Raw genomic sequence first — 26,573 nt, forward strand, 5'->3', positions numbered from 1 at the left:
TTGTGATGACTTATACTGTGCCAAAACTGGAAATACAATGAGACAAAAATAAAACTCAGTAACATTCAAAACTTATTAACATTATAATTGTGTTCGCATTTGGGTACTAACTGAGAAAATGCTGTTGAAAAATGAGTTGAAGAAACAAATATCACAGAACTGGAAAATGTTGGCACATTTTAGACTGACTCTGGACTTCTGTATGAAGGTAGCTCTGCCCTCATCATTGAATATCCCCTCTTTTACATAGTAGTAATAAACAATAGTAAGTGCATTTTTATAATCTACCACTGCATTCCACAAATCAAAAAGAGCAAGTTCCCACAAACCATCTTTCTCTTTTGATCTAGGCACAGGAAATCCCAGATTTCAACCTAATTCATGTTTAATGTGGGATATAAATGTCATAAGTAAGTAAATAAATAGAAACTCTGAATGTTAGAGCACCTGATTCTCATAAAATGATGTCTGTTTTAGTGGTCCTTTACCAGGAGAGAAAAAAATCTCTGCATGAATATAACACATGCTAGAGTGTCCCTATAACCAGCACCTCCGAATAACACACTGATTACGATTTATAACAAATTACTACTCTACCAATGAAAACTTATTCTGTTATTATACTTCCTCTGTGTACATCCATATGCTGCACAAGCTGGTATGTTTGAAATATAAGAGATTTAAATTAAAATGCTACCAACAATAAAGACCAACTTGGATGCAGCAGCTCATAGGTTTGTTTGTTTTGAGTGTACACTGAACAACAGCTGCACACGGAAGGGGAAACAGAGACTAAGCTAAGTGGCTTCAATTTTTTTTATGTCATGCCGTCTCCTGTTCTCAATCAAACTTCCTTGGCAGAAGCTGTGGTACAATCCAGCCAATGGGAAGGCTTCTAGTCATGGGGGTTTAGCTGCAATTGCTGTGGGATGATTAGCAGCAGAACCCTGCACAGGGTCTGTGGAGGGCTAGGGGAAGGAGAGGAAAAGGTATAGAACTGAAGAATGGGGGGCAAAATGTGAAGGGTCTGCTGTAGGCCGAGGAAAAGAACTGGCAGCAAATGCCAGAATTTTACTTGATGGTGGGCTAGGATTACCATTTTTTGTCCTCATAAAAAGAGGACACTTGCCCTGCCCCTTTCATGTCCCATGTCCCGCCCCTTCCACGCCCCTGCCCCACCCCTGACGCATATTCCCCTCCTCCCCCAATCACCTTGCCTCCCCCCTGTCATCTCCCCTCCCCCCCCCCCCCCCCGTCACCTCCCCTCCCCTTACTCTACTATCCCTGGTGGTCTAGAGGTACCTCTTCGGGGCAGGAAAGAGCCCCCTCTTTCCTGCCCGGAGCACTGCTGCCAGCTGCCCTGCATCCTGTGGTGAGTCCAGCTCTCAGCGTTTCAAAATGGCTGCCGAGAGTTGAAGTCTCGCGAGGCTGCTTCAACTCTCGGTGGCCATTTTGAAACGACGAGAACCGGACTCACAGTATGCAAGGCAGCTAGCAGCAGCGCTCCGGGCAGGAAAGAGGGGGCTCTTTCCTGCCCCGAAGATGAAGAGGTACCTCTAGACCACCAGGGATAGTAGAGTAAGGGGAGGGGAGTCCCGCGCCCACCCCCGCCAGCCAGCCCGTTTGTCCAGAAATCCGGACAAACGGGCAGGCTGGTCAAATCGGTCCGGACGCCCGGACATGTCCTCAAAAAGAGGACATGTCCGGGTAAATCCGGACGTATGGTAACCCTATGGTGGGCAGACCTTGTGGGGGGGGGGGGTACTGCCTGAATGAGCACATGAGCGGCAGGACAACACTAGAAAAGAGAACTAGAAAGTGTATATTCTTGTGGCTGTGTCTCTGATGGGGACAGTCTCATATAAATAAAGCTTCCCTTTGAAAATCTGGGCTGGAATGCAGAAATTAAGTGAAGAGAAATTTTCAGCCCATGGAATTTGTATTGCTATTAAATTACTTGGGCAGCTTCATTTGAACACTGTGTTAATGCTGCCTCCACTCTGCCTATATTCCGTCAGAAGCATCAAAAAAGCTAAAATATTTTATTTTGCATTTTCCATTTGTGAACTTTTTTTTCCCCACATTAAAACTTTGTAAATGTATATCTTGGACACATTGCCCTTAAATCTCACTTTTTTGGGCAGTCCATCCTTGGAATCTCTGGTTTGTATCAGAGGTAATAGTGAACATGACTTGCCCGGCTTCCCTGGTTCTTAGCCCACTGCTGCAGAACTGCAAGTTACCCAGCTCCAGGAGCAAGACTTTTTGGCCACTTTTTGAACTTATATCCCATATGGGCAGACTGGATGGACTGTGCAGGTCTTTTTCTGCCGTCATCTACTATGTTACTAAATTAGTGTTTTTTTGGGGGGGGTTTGTAGTCTTTGAAACCGTCAATTGAAATCAGCACTTCAGGTCTCCTAATGTACCAAGATAGTGTTGCAGAAATCCCGGACTGGTTCAGAATTTCCCTCCTGGCTCTGGGTAACTTGGCAGCACTCCAGCTCTATCCACTAAGCATGTGCTTGCATAGTTCCCATGCTCTCACACACACTATTACTGCTATTAATATACTCACAGCTAGGCTCTGCACCTTTCTCTGCTACTTCTGGACAGGAGGGGATAGGGTCTCTGGTAGGAGAGGCCCAATATAGTTTTAATCTGGCCCTGCTTATAACTGAGCTGTTAGCAGCCAAAATGCATTTGTATCCAGATAGTCAAGGGATAATGGTTGGACCACATCAATATAAAATAACAACATAAAATATCTATTACTTTACGAATTCTCATTCAAGAAATATCAGTCAGGCTTATTTTCGAAAGAGAAGGGCGCCCATCTTTCGACACAAATCGGGAGATGGGCATCCTTCTCCCAGGGTCGCCCAAATCGGCATAATCGAAAGCCTATTTTGGGCGTCCTCAACTGCTTTCCATCGCAGGGATGACTAAAGTTCATGGGGGCGTGTCAGAAGCATAGCGAAGGCGGGATTGGAACGTGCCTAACACATGGGCATCTTTGACCGATAATGGAAAAAAGAAGGGCGTCCCTGACGAGCACTTGGACGACTTTACTTGGTCCATTTTTTCTTACGACCGAGCCTCAAAAAGGTGCCCGAACTGACCAGATGACCACCGGAGGGAATCGGGGATGACCTCCCGTTACTCCCCCAGTGGTCACTAACCCCCTCCCACCCTCAAAAAAAACTTTAAAAATATTTTTTGCCAGCCTCAAATGTCATACCCAGTTCCCTGACAGCAGTATGCAGGTCCCTGGAGCAGTTTTAGTGGGTGCAGTGCACTTCAGGCAGGCGGACCCAAGCCCATCCCCCCACCTGTTACACTTGTGGTGGTAAATGTGAGCCCTTCAAAACCCACCAGAAACCCACTGTAACCACATGTAGGTGCCCCCCTTCACCCCTTAGGGCTATGGTAGTGTTGTACAGTTACGGATAGTGGGTTTTGGGGGGGGGGGGTTGGGGGGCTCAGCACCCAAAGTAAGGGAGCTATGCACCTGGGAGCAATTTCTGAAGTCCACTGCAGTGCCCCCTAGGGTGCCCGGTTGGTGTCTTGGCATGTCAGGAGGACCAGTGCACTACGAATGCTAGCTCTTCCCATACCCAAAGGTCTTGGATTTGGTCGTTTCTGAGATGGGCATCCTCGGTTTCCATTATGGCCGAAAACCAGGGATGACCATCTCTAAGGTCAACCATCTCAACATTTAGGTCGACCATCTCTAAGGTTGACCTAAATTTCGCGATTTGGGCATCCCCGACCATATTATTAAAACGAAAGATGGACACCCATCTTGTTTCGATAATACGAGTTTCCACACCCCTTCACCGGGACATCCTGCGAGGACGTCCTCAGGAAAACTTGGGCACCCCTTTCAATTATGCCCCTCTGTATGTCCTTGCTAGTGTTCTTAATCTCTTTTGTTTTGTTATATTGTATTACTGTTAAAACCTAATAAAATTATGTCTAAAAAGAAATGCGTCATACCTATTTCAGGATACAAAATTAATATGAATCTGAAATTTATATCAACCTACCAGAACATTACATATTTTGCCACAAGGAGGCTTTCCCCTTTAAAAGTACTTTGAAATAATATCTTGGATTATATCTGGGTGGAGATGAATCAAATTTGAACTTAAACAAAAACAATATACAAAGATTTTGATCAATGGCAAGCTTATTAGCTTTCATGGTCTGGAAGAATAGTTGCATTTAAAATGAATATTTTTCCTAAATTACTATATCTTTTTATGACTTCACCTATAGAATTCTTCTCTGAACCTTTGGCTAAACATCAAAAACCTATATGGGACTTTAGAGGGGGAGGGGAATCACCCAGAGTGGCAAAATTTGTATTATATGCTTCTAAGTTTCAGGATGGTCTACGAATACTATGTTTACATACCTTCTATTTGGCCATCCAACTTTGAGCTTAATACAATAGGTAGATAAATGTAGTTTTAAAAAGGTTTGGACGGCTTCCTAAAGGAAAAGTCCATAGATCGTTATTAAATGGACGGGGAAAATCCACTATTTCTGGGATAAGCAGTATAAAATGTTTTGTACTTTTTTGGGATCTTGCCAGGTATATGTGATCTGGATTGGCCACTGTTGGAAACAGGATGCTGGGCTTGATGGACCTTTGGTCTTTCCCAGTATGGAAATACTTATGTACTTAGAACAAGAATTGACAGGTCATACACCAATATCTGCCCTCTAGTAGCCACAGGGTCTTATAATTTTTAAGGGCCTTGTATACTAAGCTGCACTAGTGTTTCTAGTGCACACTAATGCTCAAGACAGGAATAGATGGGTGGCTGTAGTGTTTAACACCTGCTAAAAACGCTAGCGTACCTTAGTAAATAGGGCCCTAACAGTTTAAACCCTTATGGGGATCCAGCTTTAAAGATTTTTCATAAAATGAGCCCAATTTTGCTGAAAGATAAAAAAATGCCTTCCTTATCAGCGCATTGTATTTGACTTGCCATTCCTTATGCTGTTTCTTATTTTCAGTCTGTTCCTTCTTCCATTTTCTGAAGGATTTTCTTTTAGCTCTAATAGCTTCCTTCACCTCACTTTTTAACCATATCGGCTGTCGTTTGGTCTTCCTTCCTCCTTTTTTAATACATGAAATATATTGGGACTGGGCTTCCAGGATGGTATTTTTGAACAGCATCCACACCTGATGTAAATTTTTGACCTTTGCAGCTGCTCCTCTAAGTTTTTTTTTTTCACCGTTCTTCTCATTTTATCATAGTCTCCTTTTTGAAAGTTAAAGGCTAACATATTGGATTTCCTGTGTATACTTACTCCAAAGCCGATACCATAAGTACTTAATTACATAAGTAACGCCACACTGGGAAAAGACCAAGGGTCCATCGAGCTCAGCATCATGTCCACGACAGCGGCCAATCCAGGCCAAGGGCACTTGGCAAGCTTCCCAAACGTACAAACATTCTACGTTTGGGAAACTTGCCATATTATGATCACTGTTATCAAGCGGTCCCAGCACCATAAGCTCCTGCCCCAGATCATGCACTCCACTAAGGTCTAGGTCTAGAATTTTTCCTTCTCTTGTTGGATCTTATACCAGCTGCTCCATAAAGCAGTCCTTGATTTCATCAAGGAATTTTACCTCCCTAGCATACCCTGATATTACATTTACCCAGTACATATCAGGGTAATTGAAATCACCCATTATTATTGTGTTCCCCAGTTTGATGGCCTCCCTAATTTCTGAGAACATTTCTACAGATGTCTGTTCATCCTGGCCAGGTGGACGGTAGTACACGCCTATCACTATCCTTCTCCCCTTTAAACATGGTATTTCAATCCACAGGGATTCCAAGATGTGTTTTGTTTATTCATGTCATCAAATAGCAAATCAATGTTAAATGATAAGGAAAAAAGCTTCAGGGAGTTGAACAATTCTTTTTTCCAATACTTAGTATCAATCATTGGCTGACAAAAACCTTCCCATCCAAAACCTAAGGTCTGTCTCCAAACAAAGTTCAGTTCGGAATTTATTATTTTGTGAAAGAGTTGAAATTTTACAAGAAATATTTTTCACTTACCTATGGCAAGAAAATATCAACAAATACTGATTCATTGTAATCTCAAAACCTCATAATTAGCTGGAAAATAAAACACTTAAATTTACAATTTATATGCACCTAAGAATAGAAGCCCAGTTGTAAGCCATACTGATTTTAAATTAGAAAGATGGCCTATAAAATGTTTTAAAATAAATAGCCAAACATTTCAAAAGTCAGAGGATTAAACCTCTTGCTAAACACACACAAAAGAAACCCCTGGAGCTGGACTCTAGTACAAATACTTTTTGAGCAGGTAAAAGTCAGAGGAGGGACATCAACAATTCAGTGCCAAAATAATTGAGTGCTAAGTCCTATTCTATAGAGAAGGTGTGCCTTTTATAGACTAGCGTTCAGCACGGATCTGGCACCTAACTTTCAGGTGCAATACTTTTAAATGCTGACACCTAATTTAGACACGCTTCAGGCAAATTCTGTAAATCTGCATACAATTGTTTAGACGCTCATGACACATCTCCCTCCCTCCTTTCCAGATAGCTGCAATACAAAAAATGCCTTATGAGAAGGCAATGCCCCTTTCCCTCCATCCTTCCCATTGCTGGTACCCTTGTGAAAAATTACTTCCAAACCAGATTCTCCTTCCCTCCCCCTCCTTAGCGGCCCATAAAACAGTGGTGTAGCCACAGGGATCCTGCCCCCCACACACACACACACACAATTTGGTTTTGTTCCCCCAAAGTCTTTTGGTTTGGCTGGCGGGGTCCCCAAGCCCCGCCAGCAGAAGCTTCCCTGCAGCGTTAGTTGCTGCCATGCTGCCTGCCCTGCTTCCCCCTCCCTTGCGCTCATGTTTGGTTTTAATGAAATCTGAGTTTGAGCAAGCTTGATTTCACTAAAAATGAGCATGTGCGCTGGGGCAAGAAAGCAGGGGAGGAAGCATGGTGGAGAGGCGGAGCAAAATCTGTCCCATCTCCAAATCAAGTTCTGACTACACCTCTGTCATTTTGTGCCAGTCCGAGATACCCTTTTTGCTCCTTAATGTCCAAAATATATTCAGTCTATTGGGGGAGGGGGGCGTTGAATTTCAAACCCCAAATTTGTCTAGGCAATTCATAAAAGTTAGCTGGAGAATACTGACCCATTAGAACCACTGTTAAATATGGATATATCTGACAACGAGTGAGAGTCAGGTCCTTAATTCAGGAGTCTTAAATTCTATTCTCTCCAGCATAGCGGTTTCTGCACCATATAATGTATGAAACAGATGCCAGAGAAAAATTAGAAAAATAAGAGAAAGAACAGGAATATAAAGAGTTCACGCAGGAAAATTATTTAAAAGAAAAAAAAAAGCAACACACAACTGTGCTCTATATCTTTCAACCAGGGCAGTACCTGAATATAAAATGAAATACCTGAAAGCTTTAAATAAAAATAAAATGTGTGTGCCCAATTTATTTCTACCTGAATAGGGAATCTGAAGAATAAAAGGTGTTTTTTCATTTATTTATTTTATCAATTTGTCCTCACATCTTTAATCAACATAACTGCATTCACATATCCATGTTCTCCTTTCACGTATCTGCATTCAAACCAGTCAGAACAAAACACCACATGGTGCGGTGCAAAGTGTGTAACGACAGGATCACAACAGAGCCCCATCACCACAATGAAACCGGATTGGCTTTGTATGCTTTGTAGTCTTCTGCACAGAAGAAGGCTAACTCTGTTTCATTCGCTGAAAACAAAAACAAGAAAACAGGTCATTAGAACTGCCAGACCGGGTCAGGCCAAAGGCCTGTCAAGCCCAGTACCCCGTTTCCAATGTTACAAGAAATTAAGCAGTTGAGTTTCCTGCAGGTGGAAATCACAGGGTTCAAGCAAGGTAACTGAGTGCAATAGTTAGCCTTGTACTGGAAGCGCCATCTTCAGGGTCACAGATAATCCTCACTACAAGGTTTGTTTGAACGCACTTTTCCCCCACACCAATATTTTAGCTCTGGGCACTGAAAAGACAAGTTCTTTATCTTTAACAAGTCTTCTCTATAGACAGCCCAGTCACACAAGCGGGGCCATATGACCAAGCATCGTACTGAGGTGAACCAACATTCCCATAACTTTCTGGTAAAGACACTCAAGCCTCTTAACGTGGGAAGTCCTGAACAGATGCAGTAAGAAGCCTCCAAGCTGCTCTCAGTTCCCACATAAGCAAGTTTAAAGAAGGAAAGAACAAAGAGGGAGACGAGATGGATAGGGTTGTGCAACTTCTGTCTTCAGAAGACACCTGTTACAGGTGAGCAGCTTTGTTTTTTTAAGGATAAGTTGGTTCACCATTTAATGCACATTTGACTCCCTACATGCATAATAGTCCCCAGTGGTTAAGAAAACAGGTTCTGTTAGGGAACCCCCCCCCCCCCCTTTTAATTTTGTTTAAATATTACTGATAATGGGAAGACAACCTGACTCCATAAAAATGGGACAGAAGGGCTGGATCCTCCCTCTCAAAAAAGCCATGGAGCATAGACAGTCTAAAGTTACTATACCAGTGGTTCCCAAACCAGATCCTAGAAGCACCCCAGCCAGTCAGGTTTTCGGGATCAGGGCCGGTCCTAGGGTCTCTGGCGCCCCCTGCAGACTATGAGTTGGCGCGCGCACACCCCCCCCCCCCCGCATCTCCTTTCTCTCTTCTCCCACCCTGCCCCTGTCCAGCGATTCTCCTTCACCCCCATCCCCCTCCCATTTATGGCCACCTGCCCGCCCTCTTCTCCCCCCAACATCCCCCTTTTTCTTCTTCCCACCCTGCGTGGTTTAAGTCTTTTTTAATTTACTTCCGTCCCAGCGGCCACGTCATTTCAAAGCCCTGCCCGTCTCTAGCCTTCCCTCCCTTCGTGAGTTTGTTCCCTCTGAGACCCGCCCTCGAGGAAATGATGTCAGAAGGCCGGACTCTGCTGAACGAACTCACGAAGGGAGGGAAGGCTAGAGACGGGGCAGGGCTTTCAAATGACGCGGCTGCTGGGTCGGAGGTAAATTAAAGATTTAAAGCCCCAAGGGCAGTGTGGTATGGCAGCGCAGCGCCACAGCAGCACCCTTAAAGGCAGGCGCCCCCCTGCAGTGCTTACCCTGCTTACCGGGTTTGACCGGCCCTGTTCGGGATATCCACAATGAATATTCATTAGAGATACTTGCATGCACTACCTTGACTGCATGCAAATCCCTCTCATGAATATTCATTGTGAATATCCTGAAAACCCGACTGGCTGGGGTACCTCCAGGACCAGGTTTGGGAACCACTGCACTATACTAACAGAAGATCATATCAAAACATGGTGTGAAAGTATGGCTTGAACTCTGCATGGCAGCTTTGCAAATCTCCTTTAAGTGGTGGGGGGAAAAGCGGTTGGACTGGCATCTGACATCACCATAAACATTGACTTGTGCTTCTAAGATCAGTCTTGCCAGGGTGTAAGAGGAAGAGCTGCTACTCAAACAGAAAAGGTGCCTTTTGTACCCAAATTGCCAAGTCTATTGAACAAGAAGGAAAAAAAATAGATCCCTGGGTGGACTTTTTATTGCAGAGCTTTCCAAACCTATTTTTACTACTACTACTAATCATGTCTATAGTGCTACTAGACGTACGCAGCACTGTACACATTACATGCAGGTACTTTCTCTGTCCCTAGAGGGCTCACAATCTAAGTTTTTGTACCTGATGCAATGGAGGGTTAAGTGACTTGCCCAAGGTCACAAGGAGCTGCAGTGGGAATTGAACCCAGGTTGCCAGGATCAAAGCCTGCTGCACTAACCATTAGGCCGCTCCTCCCTTTGAACGTACAGCCAACTGGGTTCTCAGGCTGTCCACAAAGAACGTGCACAAAATAAATTGGCATAAGTGGAGACCTATCTATGCCTAGTGGCCTAGTGGTTAGGGTGGTGCACTTTGGTCCTGAGGAACTGAGTTCGATTCCCACTTCAGGCACAGGCAGCTACTTGTGACTCTGGGCAAGTCACTTAACTACTACTACTACTACTACTACTACTATTTAGCATTTCTATAGCGCTACAAGGCATACGCAGCGCTGCACAAACATAGAAGAAAGACAGTCCCTGCTCAAAGAGCTTACAATCTAATAGACAAAAAATAAATAAAGTAAGCAAATCAAATAATTAATGTGAACGGGAAGGAAGAGAGGAGGGTAGGTGGAGGCGAGTGGTTACAAGTGGTTACGAGTCAAAAGCAATGTTAAAGAGGTGGGCTTTCAGTCTAGATTTAAAGGTGGCCAAGGATGGGGCAAGACGTAGGGGCTCAGGAAGTTTATTCCAGGTGTAGGGTGCAGCGAGACAGAAGGCGCGAAGTCTGGAGTTGGCAGTAGTGGAGAAGGGAACAGATAAGAAGGATTTATCCATGGAGCGGAGTGCACGGGAAGGGGTGTAGGGAAGGACGAGTGTGGAGAGATACTGGGGAGCAGCAGAGTGAATACATTTATAGGTTAGTAGAAGAAGTTTGAACAGGATGCGAAAACGGATAGGGAGCCAGTGAAGGGTCTTGAGGAGAGGGGTAGTATGAGTAAAGCGACCCTGGCGGAAGATGAGACGGGCAGCAGAGTTTTGAACCGACTGGAGAGGGGAGAGGTGACTAAGTGGGAGGCCAGCAAGAAGCAGATTACAGTAGTCTAAACGAGAGGTGACAAGGGTGTGGATGAGGGTTTTGGTAGAGTGCTCGGAAAGAAAGGGGCGGATTTTACGGATGTTGTAAAGAAAGAAACGACAGGTCTTGGCGGTCTGCTGGATATGAGCAGAGAAGGAGAGAGAAGAGGCAAAGATGACCCCAAGGTTTCGAGCTGAGGAGACAGGGAGAATGAGAGAGCCATCAACAGAAATAGAAAATGGGGGGAGCGGGGAGGTGGGTTTGGGGGGGAAAATGAGAAGCTCGGTTTTGGTCATATTTAATTTCAGGTGGCGTTGAGACATCCAGGCAGCAATGTCAGACAAGCACGCTGAAACTTTGGTTTGGATGCAAGGTGAGATATCAGGGGTAGAAAGGTAGATTTGGGAGTCATCAGCATAGAGGTGGTAGGAAAAGCCATGGGATGAGATTAATGAACCAAGGGAAGAAGTGTAGATAGAAAAGAGGAGGGGACCAAGAACAGAACCCTGAGGTACGCCGACAGGCAGAGGGATAGAAGTAGAAGAGGATCCACCAGAGTGAACACTAAAGGTGCGGAGGGAGAGGTAGGAAGAGAACCAGGAAAGGACAGAGCCCTGGAATCCAAGTGAGGACAGGGTATCGAGAAGTATGCTGTGATCGACAGTGTCAAAAGCAGCGGAAAGATCAAGAAGAATGAGGATGGAATATTGACCTCTGGATTTAGCCAGTAATAGGTCATTGGAGACCCTCCATTGTCCCCATGTAAGCCGCACTGAGCTTGCCATGAGTGGGAAAGCGCGGGGTACAAATGTAACAAAAATAAAAAATAAATAAATATTGCAGACACATTCAATGTGGACAGTGCAAAAACACAACAGGCTACAGGTTCAACAGTTGAGTTTGGAAAGCCCTGTCCTAAGCCCTTATGGCACGTGGCCTAGGGAACTATCAGGAAGTCCAACACTGTCTCAGACAGAAACCTGTAACGTGTGTAAACCCTCATTAGAACTGAGATTTAAGAAGAAAAAGACACTTGTATGTCTCTCTTCACATTCTTACACAAATTAGAACTTTCATTCTGGTCTATTATTCAGTCAGTAACACAAGATAAAATCCCCCCCCTGAAATGAGCCGGTAGGTATAATAATTTAATACTTAGAGGATCAGTAGACTGTTTCACAGAACACTTTACATTCTCTCTGATGACCCATCAAAATGCGTGACTAAAGAAGTTAATTTTTTGCTCTGCTTATGTTTAATGCATGAGACTTCAAGAATATGCAAAGTAAGAGGCACAAATTAGCTTCCACAGCAATACTTTCAAATGCTTCTAATTATTCACAGGGGGAAAGGGCAGAGCTAAAGGACCCCTGAGTTTCAGAGCAGTCGCACTTCTTGCAACCTTGCAGGTCAAGGACTTCCTCTTCTAAACGAAGAAGCCAGAGGCATGATTAATTCAGAACCGAAGCCCAACCTGATAGGCTTCAACATTACTTAAACATGGAATTCATTTCAGGAGACAAGCCAAAGAACTTCCACATCTGCGTCTAAGAAAACTGAACAAGAAGTTGACGCTTTTGTACGTTTAAAAAAAAAAAAAAAGTGTTTAAGCCTTTACCAGAGCAAGCTGAAGTTCTCTGCAATGAATGCTGAAATAACCTAGTGCAGTGGTTCCCAAACCTGGTCCTGGAGGCACCCCAGCCAGTCAGGTTTTCAAGGATATCCACAATTAATATTCATGAGAGAGATTTGCATGCACTGCTTTCACTGCATGCAAATCTCTCATGAACATTCATTGCGGATATCCTGAAAAACCTGACTGGCTGGGGTGCCTCCAGGACCAGGTTTGGGAACCATTGACCTAAGTAGTTACAGTAACAGGCTGGGAATCAGGAGATAGGGGTTGAAAAAGACATAAGAGGCAATGGATCACCAGGGGTGAACAGAGACAGCAGCATAGGAGCAGACTCTGTGGGTGCTCGAGCACCCCCAATATTTAAAAAAACTCCTTGTATGTGTCCAGGGAGGGTTTATTTCCATTGGGCTTAGCACCCCCAATAATTTTGAAAAGTTGGCTCCTATGGACTGCAGACCCCATTTCGTATCTGCAACTGGGGGTCCTTCCCAAAGTACCAGTAGGGCAAAGTAAAAACATTTTGTAGATAGAATGAAACCACAAAGAAAACCTGACACAGTGAATGCCTGTAGCAAGAGGTAAGTCAGGGATGGATGAAAAACAATAAAATCCCAGACCAATATGTCAACAATGCTCCAATCGCTATGTGCTGAGAGCCTGAACCTGAAATAAAAATGCAGCAGTAATGCAGTTATTTGCCAAAACATGGCCACACTAGGTTTTGTTTGTGGTTTCCTTCTATCTACAATAAACTTTTATTTTGCCTTACTTGTGGTTTGTCCGTACCTGCATCTGGGATACTTCCCAGAGTCTGCTGAGGGGGAATGAAGTCTTGAATCTCCTACAAGTGGTATACTTGAGCAGGTCACTTTATATCACTTTTGACTCAGGTAGCCACAGACTGTTTGGTGGGGTCTTAACCCTCTATGTACATTTACTGTGAAGAACCTTCAGCCTCTATATAAATTAGTGCAATGAAAAGATCCAAAGTAGATTGAGCTCATTTTCCCAAAAGCTCAGACCTTTCCCCTTTCAGTATATTTAAAGCTGCTCCTGCTTACCTCCCTTCGGCAGCTTCCTTACTCCTGCCTGATGCCATTTCAAGTCAGCTGTACTGCAAACTCACCGTGGACTCATGAGCCGACCTGCATGGAGTCTATTCGTACACAAGGTAACTATTTCCACTGCTGCTGCAGCAAGCCTCAAAAGAATCTACAGGAAGCTGCATTATAATAGAACGTGATATGACTCTGAGCCAACCTTCGTGGCCCAAGTATTTTCAATGTATTACTACATAAGTCTTTCTTTGCCAATTTAGAACACGTGGAGGGGCATAATCGAACGGGGCGCCCAAGTTTTCATGAGGGCGTCCTCGCAGGACACCCTGTAAAGGGGCGGGGCAACCCGTATTATTGAAACAAGATGGGCGTCCATCTTTCATTTCGAAGTAAATCCAGACTGCCCCATTTTGACCGCCCCTATCGGACTGACCGTTCATTTGTCTCTTAGATTGTAAGCTCTTTGAGCAGGGACCATCCCTCTATGTTAAATTGTACAGCGCTGCGTAACTCTAGTAGCGCTTTAGAAATGTTAAGTAGTAGTAGTAGTAATACAGCTGGGGACGCCCAAATCATGAAATTTAGGTTGACCTTAGAGATGGTCGTCCTTAGATCATTTTTGAGATGGTCGTCCCCGGTTTTCGGCAATAATGGAAACCGAGGACGCCCATCTCAAAAACGACTAAATCGAAGCCATTCGGTCGTGGGAGGAGCCAGCATTCGTAGTGCACTGGTCCCCCTAACATGCCAGGACACTAACCGGGCACCCTAGGGGGCACTGCAGTTGGCTTCAGGAAAAGGTCCCAGGTGCATAGCTCCCTTACCTTGGGTGCTGAGCCCTCAACACCCCCCCCCCCACACACACACACACAAAACCCAAAACTCACAACTGTACACCACTACCATAGCCCTTAGGGATGAAGGGAGCCCTCTAGATGTGGGTATAGTGGGTTTCTGGTGGGTGTTGGAGGGCTGACATTTACCACCACAAGTGTAACAGGTAGGGGGGGATGGGCCTGGGTCCGCCTGCCTGAAGTGCACTGCACCCACTACAACTGCTCCAGGTACCTGCATACTGCTGCGATTGACCTGAGTATGGCATTTGAGGCTGGAATAGAGGCTGGCAAAAAAGTATTTTTAAAGATTTTTTTTGAGGGTGGGAGGGGGATAGTGACCACTGGGGGAGTAAGGGGAGGTGATCCCCGATTCCCTCCGGTGGGGTCATCTGGTCAGTTCGGGCACCTTTTTGATGCTTGGTCGTGAAAAGAAATGGACCAAATAAAGTCGCCCAAGTGTTCGTCAGGGATGTCCTTCTTTTTTCCATTATCAGCCGAGGACGCCCATCTCCTAAGCACGCCCCAGTTCCGCCTTCGCTACACTGCCGACACGCCCCCATGAACTTTGGTCGTCCCCGCGACATAAAGCAGTTGAGGGCGCCCAAAATCGGCTTTCGATTATGCCGATTTGGGCGACCTTGCGAGAAGGACGCCCATCTCCCGATTTGTGTCAGACGATGGGCGCCTTTCTCTTTCAAAAATTCACCTGATAGAAAACTTGCATCATTTTACAGAAAGATTGGCAGGCTTTAAAAATGAAAGAGTTGCATGTCAATCAATTCTAAAGCAGGGCTGACTTACTGTCACTATTCAGCCAAGGAAATGAGATTCTACTGGACTAGTCCATCTCTTCTTCATCCCCAGCTGTCTGCTGCCACTGCTTCTTGGGCCCTTCCCTTGATTCTGGTCCTCTGAGCCACATTTCTGTGCCATCACCACACTGCTCTGTCCCCTTCTTAATATATAACATAATGGATCATTGGCAGGTAAGGATCATGTCCACCGACCAAGGTTGGCTAATTCTCCCTTCCTACAGTATCTAGCTAAACATATCTCCCAGTTGTCAGCCACACACACTTGGCCACCTGCAGGAGATAACGTTTAGACCTTAGCTGAGAAGTGTAGCAAAATCAGTCCAATGTCCAAACTAGGCTATCCGCAATTTCTTCTTATCTACACATCGACTGCTGCTCCCCCCCTGGGGGTTCAAAGCAGCTGTATTGCACTTTTTTTGCAACTATCTTTGCCCTTTCCTGGTAGGTAAGTATACAAACATTTGTATAGCTAAATCAACGCCTAGGTTCTCTATATCTTTCATTCTAACTTTCTCCCTTCCCCTTTTCCTGTCACTGTCTACAATATCTGTCCCTAGCATGCTTAAAATTCTGTCATGAGTCTGCTTAACACCTCTTCAGCAGACAATTATTCAAGGCATCCATCACTCTCTCAGTAAAGTATTATTTCTTTATATGCTTTTCACCTAACATCTCTCCTCAGACCCTCCCTCCAACTTCCATTATCATTCCCTCCCATGTCCCTCTCTTTCTTGATCCACAGTTCAAGTGCTGCATTTATCATGAACTGGCTTCATGCCTACAGAGCTTCCCAGGGGGGATGTCTACCACCCTCTGCCAGAGTTCCTCACTCTCTTCTCATAACTGCTGCTGTATCTCACTCCTCTCTCATGAAGTAGGGGCTCCTCCTGGACCCAACTCTGGTTGCAGCAGCAGGCAGAGAATAAATACAGCATAAGAACTGAAGGGCATCTTCTCTGCTCCACTCCCAGACCCTACCTCTCTTATGAGCACAAGGCAGTGAAATGTTCAGGAGAGCCCCCCCCAAGGTTTAAAAGAACAAATTGAGAAAGCAAACTGAATGATTGATGAACTTAGACTTCTCTCTTAGTGATGCTGCAACATGCCATGACAAGTCTTCTGCAACACATACAGAAGAAAGGCTGTCAACGTGTCCAACAGTGGTGTAGCTATGTGGGGCCAAGGGGGCCTGCCCCCCCCCAAAAAAAAACATTTCCTCTGGACCCCTGGTTTTGCTGGCAGGGGTCTCCAACCCCTGCTAGCTGAAGTGTTGTCCAGCACCGGTCTCCGGCATCACTGCATTGCCTGCCCTGCTCTGTCTTCCCCTCACATCCGGCACGCTCTTTTTAGTGAAACTGAGCATGCTCAATTTCACTAAAAGGAGTGTGCAGGACGTGAAGGGAAGACAGAGCAGGGCAGGCAATGCAGTGGCGCCAGAGACCGGCGGTGGACAACACTTCAGCTAGCAGGGGTTAGGGACCCCCGCCAACCAAAGTATTTGCTGTGGCAGTGGGTGGGGAGCGGCAGGGCAGCAGACCAAAATGTGCCCCCCCCCCACCTCGGGCGCTGTCCCCCTCCCACTGCGAGGTCTGGCTACGCCCCTGATGTCCAACATTCTATAAGGACAGGATTTAGATGCTCATACATTGCGCTGGCAAGAAAAAAAAATACCCACCCAAGGAAGCCAACAGCGAACTAAAAGAAACGCCACGAGATCATCCCGCAAATTCCTCAACCTACACTTCCCCAGCTGTAAAGGACTAAAATACAAGCAGATGCACGCCACCACCTTCTCTTACATAAGCACGCAAATATGGAATGCACTGCCTACAGACCTAAGAACAATCGAAGAAACAACTGTTTTCCGCAAATCTCTGAAGATTTCTCTCTTCAACAAGGCCTACAATGAGAACCGATAGCCACACTAGTCCCTCTCACCAACCCACTCAGTTAACAAAGCCCACCTCCTATAATTACCCTAACCACTCCCTTCCTTCTTCTTTCTTCCCTCACTTAATTTCTACACAATACTAAATGTATCTGCTTTCCTGTAACGACAATGTTTACATACTATGTAAGCAACATTGAGCCTGCAAATAGGTGGGATAATGATGGATAGAAATGCAATAAAAATAAAAATAAATAAATAAAATAAAAGCAAAGCAAGCCAAATCCACAAATGGGAAGAGAACAGGTACTGAAGCCCAGACAGATCTTAAACCCACCTGAAAATGTCCCCATGCATACCTCCGACCCACCCCCATCCTCCCACCCTGTCAGACTGTCATAGTAATGCTTGAATGTTTTCACTTATATACACTCGGGCATATTTTCAAAGCACTTAGCCTTCCAAAGTTCCATAGAAACCTATGGAACTTTGGAAGGCTAAGTGCTTTGAAAATATGCCTCAAAGTCAGCTAGCACATTTGCTTATTTCCGATCTGAGGAAGAAGGGCAACCTTCGAAAGCTAATCAAGAAATGTATTAAGTTATGTCCAATAAAAAAGGTATCATCTTATTTTCTTTTCCATGTTTTATTTTGTTTGATTTCTATTGATAACCTTAAGAGTGGACTAACCACACTCCTCTACTTAAACCCACCTCACCAACTTGCATCCTTCCTCTGACTCAGGTGATTCCTATAGACAGAGTGTTGACGTGCAAATGTCAGTAGTGGTGTGCAACTGATAACTGTCTTTATGTTGCAGTTACTGTAAAACCCTTTAGGAGGGAGAGAGAGATGTACTAGAGACTGTTCAGACCTGACACCAGCACGGTCTCTTTCATAGCACCACACCATCCTAGCTTGCCCAAAAGAGTACAAAACCAAACAGGTCTCAGTGTGTGTGCCACACTGTCCGAAACAAATACATAGACACTTTCCTGAAATGTTATTCTTGCCTCTAGTTCACAGCTCTGTATTTTATTACACAAAAGTGAGGTACATTTCTTTTGCACTTGGCCAAAAAGAAACACTAACTTAAGCAATATAACCAAGCAATTGTAGACGGCTGGGATCACCTAACAGAAGAAATGACGGTAAGCAAAGCAGTGACAACATTCCAGTAGATTAGGGACAAATGCAGAGAATGTTGCGAAGAGGGAAGAAGAGAACGAGAGATTGAGTGGGGTTTACAGTGACACTGCAGACAGAGGGCCAAATAGGCAGGTCAAGGGTTGACAGCTGCTAGTTTAATGCTAAGGTTCAGAACTCTGCTGCGCGTCTTATCTTCCGCCTAGACCGATATGCACATATCACCCCTCTCCTCAAGTCACTTCACTGGCTTCCGATCAGGTACCGCATACAGTTCAAGCTTCTCCTACTAACCTACAAATGCACGCGATCTGCAGCCCCTCCCTACCTCTCTACCCTCATCTCCCCTTACGCTCCTACCTGTAACCTCCGCTCACAGGACAAATCCCTCCTCTCAGTACCCTTCTCCACCACCTCCAATTCCAGGCTCCGCCCTTTCTGCCTCGCCTCACCCTATGCTTGGAATAAACTCCCTGAGCCCATACGTCAAGCCCCTTCCCTACCCATCTTCAAATCTTTGCTCAAAGCCCACCTCTTCAATGTCGCTTTCGGCACTTAACCATTGTACCTCTATCCAGGAAATCTAGACTGCCTCAATCTTGATTGACTGCACTTTTTGTCCTTTAGATTGTAAACTCCTTTGAGCAGGGACTGTCCTTCTTTGTTAATTGTACAGCGCTGCACAACCCTGGTAGCGTAGTAGTGGAGGGAGTAGCCTAGTGGTTAATGCAGTGGACTTTGATCCTGGGGAACTGGGTTCAATTTCCACTGCAGCTCCTTGTGACTCTGGGCAAGTCACTTAACCCTCCATTGCCCCAGGTACAAAATAAGTACCTAAATATACTTGTAAACTGCTTTGAATGTAGTTGGAAAAAACCACAGAAAGGAGGTATATGAAGTCCCAGTTCCCGTTCCCTAGTTTTGACATCAGTACACTGCTGATTAAATGAGTCAATGCTGTTCCTTGACCGAACCAAGGAGAATCTAACTAAGCAGAATCAGGGAATAAGACACACGCTGTAGATAGCTTATTCCTAATTTTTGGCAACATTATTACTTCCTTCTGTAACATAGGGTAAATAACGTAACCAGTTGCTTAAGATTTGGCTATTTCACTGCCAGATTCTCTTTTCCACATGGAATCTAGTGGAGCCACAGTGACATCAAGTGGCAATCAATACAGACAATGCAGATATCCATAGCAAAAAAAAAGTGATAAGAGATACGGACCCAGAAGTCAGCTCTTCTTCTAATGAGTGAAAACATTCCCCCAGTGTTTATTTATTTTATTTTAGTTACATCTGTACCCCACGCTTTCCCACTCATGGCAGGCTCAATGCGGCTTACATATTGTATACAGGTTCTTATTTGTACATGGGGCAATGAAGGGTTAAGTGACTTGCCCAGAGTCACAAGGAGCTGCCTGTGCCTGAAGTGGGAATCAAACTCAGTTCCTCAGTTCCCCAGGACCAAAGTCCACCACCCTAACCACTAGGCCACTCCTCCACTGTTGCTACTATTTGAGATTCTACATGGAATGTTGCTATTCCAACATTCCATGTAGAAGCCAGCCCTTGCAGATCACCAATGTGGCCGCGCAGGACGTCAGACTCACAGAAACAGAAGCCTGCGCAGCCTTCTACATGGAATGTTGCTAGTGGAATAGCAACATTCCATGTAGAATCTCCAATAGTAGCAACATTCCATATAGAATCTCCAATAGTATCTATTTTATTTTTGTTACATTTGTACCCTGCGCTTTCCCACTCATGGCAGGCTCAATGCGGCTTACATGGGGCAATGGAGGGTTAAGTGACTTGCCCAGAGTCACAAGGAGCTGCCTGTGCCTGAAGTGGGAATCGAACTCAGTTCCTCAGTTCCCCAGGACCAAAGTCCACCACCCTAACCACTAGGCCATGTGTGGAATAGTTTTATACAGCTATCAAAATCTCTGCTACACTCTCAGTCCATTACATCCTTCCTCATTAGGTGCACTAACTACTTACAATCAGTAAACTAAACATGTAACAGGCAGGCCAAAGGAGAGGCTAAAACAAATACCCTTCCTGTCAGTCACTTCACATTATGGCCAGCACCATTCCATGCACATCTGCAAACCAGAGTTTGTATTTAGGGCACCCACAGCCTCTGCCCTATGTCCACCTCCTCCCCTCCACTCACTAATTAATTATCGGGCTAGTATAAAGATCGGCGGGGGAACAGCATTCACTTTTCTGCAACCTTTCCAGACATAATCATCAGGTCATTAGTAGAACCGAGGAGGGCAGTTAATGATTTTAAAGGTGCCTCTCCTCCCACTCACCTACTCCTGCAGCTCTCAGAGTATCATCTTCTTTCAAGATCAGCCTCGCGTCATCTTCCAAACTCACCACCAGTTCATTGGACTGAAAATCGTTAAACATGGGCAGAAGTAAGTCAAAGAAAATAAGTAAAATAATGTTTGCAGCACTTTTGAAAGTCTATTGTGGGAACTGGTATCAAATTAACACACTAATGGATTCTGTAATAACTAATACTAGTTCTTTGGCCACATCTGTTTAAGAACCATCGTAACCACTAAGTCACATCTCGTACCTTTTGTGCCTCTCTGGCCTCTTAAGGAATTAAGAAAATGCATTTCTGACTGTTTTAAATTTGTAGATATAACTAAAGAGTGTCTGTTATATCACAATCTCTGGACACACCCACTATTTCCCAGCGTGGACAGGATGCTGGGCTCGATGGACCTTTGGTCTTTTCCCAGTGTGGCATTACTTATGTACTTATGTAGAAAGCGGAAAGGGATTTTAAAACCAGACATTTCCCTAGAGAAAAAGTGTCCAAGTAAATTTAAAAAAAAATAATTTAATAACAACTAGTCACATAGTAACATATACATAGTAACATAGTAGATGACGGCAGAAAAACACCTGCACGGTCCATCCAGTCTGCCCAACAAGATAAACTCACATGTGCTACTTTTTGTGTATACCCTACTTTGATTTGTACCTGTGCTCTTCAGGGCACAGACCGTATAAGTCTGCCCAGCACTATCCCCGCCTCTCAACCACCAGCCCCGCCTCCCACCATCGGTTCTGGCACAGACCGTATAAGTCTGCCCAGCACCATCCCCACCCCCCAACCACCAGTCCCGCTTCCCACCACCGGCTCTGGCACAGACCGTATAAGTCTGCCCAGCACCATCACCGCCTCCCGCCACTGGCTCTATAGAAGTCAGGATGCTGGTTTTGATGTATTGGACTGTGTATAGACAGATAACAGAACAGCTGCAGACATTAGTAAAAAGGGGAATTCACTAAGACATGTCCTTCACTTTATTTATTATTAGGATTTATTTTATTTATTTATTTATATCCCACATTTTCCCACCTATTTGCAGGCTCAATGTGTCTCACATAGAGGGGCATAATCGAACGCAGACGCCCATCTCCATGGGCAACTATCTCCGAGGACGGGTCCGTGAAGGGGCGGGACAGACCGTATTTTCGAAAAAGATGGGCGTCCAGCTTTTGTTTCGATAGTACAGTTGGTGCCGGGCAAATACATCGGATTTGGGAGGATTTGAGCTGGGCGGTATCGGTTTTCAGCGATAATGGAAACCGAAGGTGACCAGCTCAAAAACGAACAACTCCAAGGCATTTGGTCGTGGGAGGGGCCAGGATTCGTAGTGCACTGGTCCCCCTCACATGCCAGGACACCAACCGGGCACTCTAGGGGGCACTTGTAAAAAGTTTTTAAAAAATGAAAAAACCTCCCAAGTCCATAGCTCCCTTACCTTGGGTGCTGAGCCCCCCCCCCCCCCAAAAAAAAAACCCAGTGCCCACAAGTCTACACCATTACCATAGCATTTATGGCTGAAGGGGGGCACCTAGATGTGGGTACAGTGGGTTTTGGGGGCAGTTTGGAGGGCGCCCATTTACCAGCACAAGTGTAACAGGTGGGGGGGGATGGGCCTGGGTCCACCTGCCTGAAGTCCACTGCACCCACTAACAACTGCTCCAGGTACCTGCATACTGCTGCCAGGGAGGTGAGTATGACATTTGAGGGTGAAAATAAAAAGTTGTGAAACATCATTTTTTGTGGTGGGAGGGGGTTAGTGACCACTGGGGGAGTCAGGGGAGGTCATCCCCGATTCCCTCCAGTGGTCATCTGGGCAGTTGGGGCACTTTTGGGGACTTGTTTGTGAAAAAAAAGGGTAAAAAAAAAGCGGCCCATATTCTCGCTACTGCCACCCTTCTTTTTTCCATTATCGGCCAAGTGCGTCCATCTCTCCTCAGCCAATAAACACGCCCCAGTCCCACCTTCACCACGCCTCCGACATGCCCCCATTAACTTTGTTCGTTCCCACGACAGACTGCAGTTGGAGGCGCCCAAAATCGGCTTTCGATTATACCGATTTGGGCGCCCATGAGTGAAAGACGCCCATCTCCTGATTTGGGTCAAAATATGGGCGTCTTTCTCTTTCGAAAATAAGCTGGCTAATATCGTAAAGGCAATCGCCAATACCAGTATGAACAAATACAGAGTAATGTTTTGGTAGAGTAAAGTTCATGTTTGACAGACACACTTGGGAATCACAAGGAGGAAGAGTTATGTCCAGTACGAGCTTTGGTTTCGTTGTGTTGCTGAGTTAAGGCATTTAAGTTGGATCGTTAGGGTATGCCTTTTAGAACAGGTTAGTTTTCAGTAATTTCCAGAAGTTTAGGTGGTCATATGTTGTTTTCACAGCACTTGGTAATGTGCTCCATAGTTGTGTGCTTATATAGGAGAAGCTGGATGCATTTTTAGGTATAACTTGTCTGGAATGTTTTTACGTTTGGGGAGCGTGCCAGGTGCCCTTGACCTGGATTGGCCACTGTCGGTGACAGGATGCTGAGCTAGATGGACCTTTGGTCTTTCCCAGTATGGCACTACTTATGTACTTATGTACTTATAGGTCGATTTGTATTTGAGGCCTTTGCAGCTTGGGTAGTGGAGATTTAGGTATTTTCGTGTTGATCTTGATGTGTTTCTGGTTGGTAGGTCTATGAGGTCTGTCATGTATCCCGGGGCTTCACCGTAGATGATTTTATGAACCAGAGTGCAGATTTTGAACTCAATACGTTCTTTGATTGGGAGCCAGTGTAGTTTTTCTCGTAAGGGTTTGGCACTTTCGAATCTCATTTTTCCAAATATGAGCCTGGCTGCTGTGTTTTGAGCAGTTTGGAGTTTCTTTATGATTTGTTCTTTGCATCCCGCATAGACTCCATTGCAGTAGTCTAGATGGCTTAGTAGCATAGATTGTACCAAGTTGCAAAATATTTCTCTTGGGGAAAAAAGGTTTCACTCGTTTGAGCTTCCACATTGAGTGGAACATTTTCTTTGTTGCAGCTTTCACTTGGCTCTCTTGCGTGAGATTCTGGTCGATTATAACTCCAAGAATTTTCAGGCTGAGATAGGGAGGGTGTAATCTGGGGTGGTTATGTTGGTGGGTTTGTTTGTGTTGTATTTACCGCCTTTTTGAAGGAATTCACTCAAGGCGGTGTACAGTAAGAACAGATCAAACATGAGCAATAGGCAATTACAGCAGTAAAAATATTCAAGTAACAATACAAAATATGGCATGGTATACTACTTGCAATGACAACACAATACGTAATAGAACATTATAATTGATAGTAAGGGTAAGGCAAAGTTGTAACATATAGATGAGTAAGAAAGTAGGAAGAATATGAAAGTAAGGTGACTGAGTTGAAGAAAGTTGCACATGAGGTCAGAGAGATGGTTAAATATTATCTCAGTTAGGCTAGGAGTGGATAAACATGTCCCGCTGCAGTACGTGCAGCCCGAGTCAATCCTTGTGTGTGAGAGTGAGACTAACAAGTTAGTTACTTCTTCCATTAAAGGCTTGGTTGAACAGCCAAGCTTTCACCTGCTTCCTGAAGTAGAGATAGTCTTGTGTTAAGCGGAGCCTTTCAGGCAATGCATTCCAGAGTGTGGGGGGCTACTCCGGAGAAAGGCTTGCTTGCGGGTATCACATTGTGTAATGTCTTTTGGAGAGGGTGTAGTTAGTGAAAGTCATTGAAACTTTGCTTCACTTCACTACCCTCGCGGTCCCGTCTCTGGAAATCCCGGCTCCCGTTCCCACTCTCCTCTGTGTCATATAATCTGGAGCCAGTCCATGTGATATCTATCTGCCGCCATTTTGCTTGAAGGCACCCGTTGATTATACTATCACATTCTGAGTCCAGGTAAGGGGAAAGGGGATATGGATGGGACTTGATACACTGCCTCTGTGTGGTTACAATCAAAGCAGTTTACGTGTTATATACAGGTACTTAATTTGTACCTGGGGCAATAGAGGGTTAAGTGACTTGCCCAGAGTCATAAGGAACTGCTGGGGGAATTAAACCCAGTTCCCCTGGCTCTCAGGCCACTGCACTAACCATCATGGCCACTCCTCCACTCCAGATTATTGAATGCACAGGCCCAGTAAGAGAAGTTAAGAAGGGAAGTTGACTTTTCTATTGGAAAAAAATTGAAAGTGATTTTGTTTCTTGCAGCATTCACCTCTTGAAGATTTTAGCAGACGGAAAGTTCAAACCCTTCATGGATGAGGTAGGGAGCTGGGGGAGGGGAGGGACGGTCTCTCAGTATTTTGCTGGAAAGGGTAGCAAGACTGGTTTTCTAATTCCTTCTCGTATGTTTTCATAGCTCATTCTAATTTATGTTGAATTATTCTAAGCTGTGAAGAGGAGCCCTGAATTACATAGTAACATAGTAGATGACGGCAGAAAAAGACCTGCATGGTCCATCCAGTCTGCCCAAGACAAACTCATATGTGTATACCTTACCTTGAATTTGTACCTGTCCTTTTCAGGGCACAGACCATATAAGTCTGCCCAGCAGTATTTCCCACCTCCCATCACCGGCTCTGGTACAGACCGTATAAGTCTGCCCTCCCCTATCCTCGCCTCCCAACCACCACCCCCTCTTCCCCCCACCTGCTCCGCCACCCAATTTCAGCTAAGCTTCTGAGGATCCATTCCTTCTGCACAGGATTCCTCTATGCATATCCCACGCATGTTTGAAATCCGTTACCATTTTCATCTCCACCACCTCCCGCGGGAGGGCATTCCAAGCGTCTACCACCCTCTCCGTGAAAAAATACTTCCTGACATCTTTCCTGAATCTGCCCCCCTTCAATCTCATTTCATGTCCTCTCGTTCTACTGCCTTCCCATCTCTGGAAAAGATTCATTTGCAGATTAATACCTTTCAAAGTTCAAATGAATTAGTGGGCTATAATTTTTATGAAATTTAAAAAAAAAATCCAATTACAAACTTTTCCTCAAGAGTTCAGTTAAGAAAAAAGAACCCTACCATCAACAATATCATTATCAACAGTAATTATACCCTGCATGTTAACAGTGGTATATGGAGAAGAGATAAAAGACCTGATCAGCCCTTGCAGGTGGAGCACATGTGCATATTGTCTTATATTAATTTTTGCTCCCAAAGATGCGCTAGGGGATGACTTATTCGGGAATAGTAGGGGGACTGTGGCGGTCGGGAACAGTATTGAAGTGGGGGGCGGTATCCTGCAGGAGTAGGCCGTGGCTCGCCTATCTGCCCACAGTGACCGCAGGACTCGAGCGGAGCAGAGCCGCCCTGGCCGAGCTAGGAATGGAGGAGGGGTATGCACTAGGGAAGGTAATGGAATGTGGGGCCGGGCTGCTCTGGCTGGGGGTCTCGGGAGGTTGTGAGTGGGCTTAGGGCGCAGGATCATCCCTACCGTATTACAAACATTTAAAAAATTATACGGTAGCTCCGTTCCCCGTTGGTGGCGCTTTATGCGCTCCTCCTGTACATTCGCAACACTTTCCATCCTTCTAGTCCGACTTAGCCCTTGGGCGATGGAGCAGCGCCGAAAGGGCTCGGTTACTCATTTTCTTTTCTTTTATTATTTCTGCAAGGGGGATGTTTCTTTTCTTTCCAGGCTCACTTACCGGTAGTTGATCTTCACAAAAGCGTGAAGGAGGATGGTAGGAGTCCGCTGGACGATAGATTTTCCACCTCAGTCTTGTTTCTTGCATTTCTTTAATGTTATTTCGCCTTTGGGTTGCAGCGAAAAAAATTAAGGTTTCTGTGTCCATGTCCCATCAGGGCCAAACAAAAACTTTGCTAGGTCTTACTTTCAGGGGAGGCCTTATATTTAGCAATTAAGCAAAACCTCTACTAGGTCTTATTTTCAGGGGATGTCTTATTTTCGGGGAAACAGGGTAAAAGGGTAATAATAGAGGTCAAAGAATAATGGGTTTTAGGGAACGAAGTAGATCTTAGCAAGAATAAGGAGCCTGGGTCTTAATGCAGAGAACAGGACAAGTGAATAGAAACCAAAACAAGAAAATGAGCAGCAAAGCATATTCCTGCAGTCCTGAGGAATACGTTTTTAACTCTCCGTTGACTTTTAGGTCCACTTAGAAGG

At 45.0% G+C, this 26,573-nt stretch overlaps 2 protein-coding genes across 6 annotated transcripts in view; one reads left to right on the top strand and one right to left on the bottom strand.

Moving 5' to 3' along the window:
- The window catches only part of STEAP3 (STEAP3 metalloreductase), a 130,656-nt gene that overhangs the window by 92,065 nt on the left and 12,018 nt on the right, over positions 1-26,573 (top strand). The window contains exon 5 of the mRNA XM_030209365.1: positions 24,650-24,704. Within this exon, the coding sequence (XP_030065225.1) occupies positions 24,650-24,703 (54 nt within the window). The 3' untranslated portion in view covers position 24,704. The remainder of the gene's footprint in view (positions 1-24,649; positions 24,705-26,573) is intronic.
- C7H2orf76 (chromosome 7 C2orf76 homolog) overlaps positions 7,250-26,573 on the bottom strand; it is a 58,428-nt gene continuing 39,104 nt past the window's right edge. For all 5 annotated transcript variants that reach the window (XM_030209367.1, XM_030209366.1, XM_030209371.1 and 2 more), the window contains exons 5-6: positions 20,410-20,491; positions 7,250-7,800 (exon numbers count right to left, since the gene is read on the bottom strand). In XM_030209367.1, coding sequence (XP_030065227.1) covers positions 7,724-7,800; positions 20,410-20,491 — 159 coding nt within the window. In that variant the 3' untranslated portion in view covers positions 7,250-7,723. The remainder of the gene's footprint in view (positions 7,801-20,409; positions 20,492-26,573) is intronic.

This window comes from Microcaecilia unicolor, chromosome 7 (genome assembly GCF_901765095.1).
Source record: "Microcaecilia unicolor chromosome 7, aMicUni1.1, whole genome shotgun sequence".
NCBI classification, from domain to species: domain Eukaryota; kingdom Metazoa; phylum Chordata; class Amphibia; order Gymnophiona; family Siphonopidae; genus Microcaecilia; species Microcaecilia unicolor.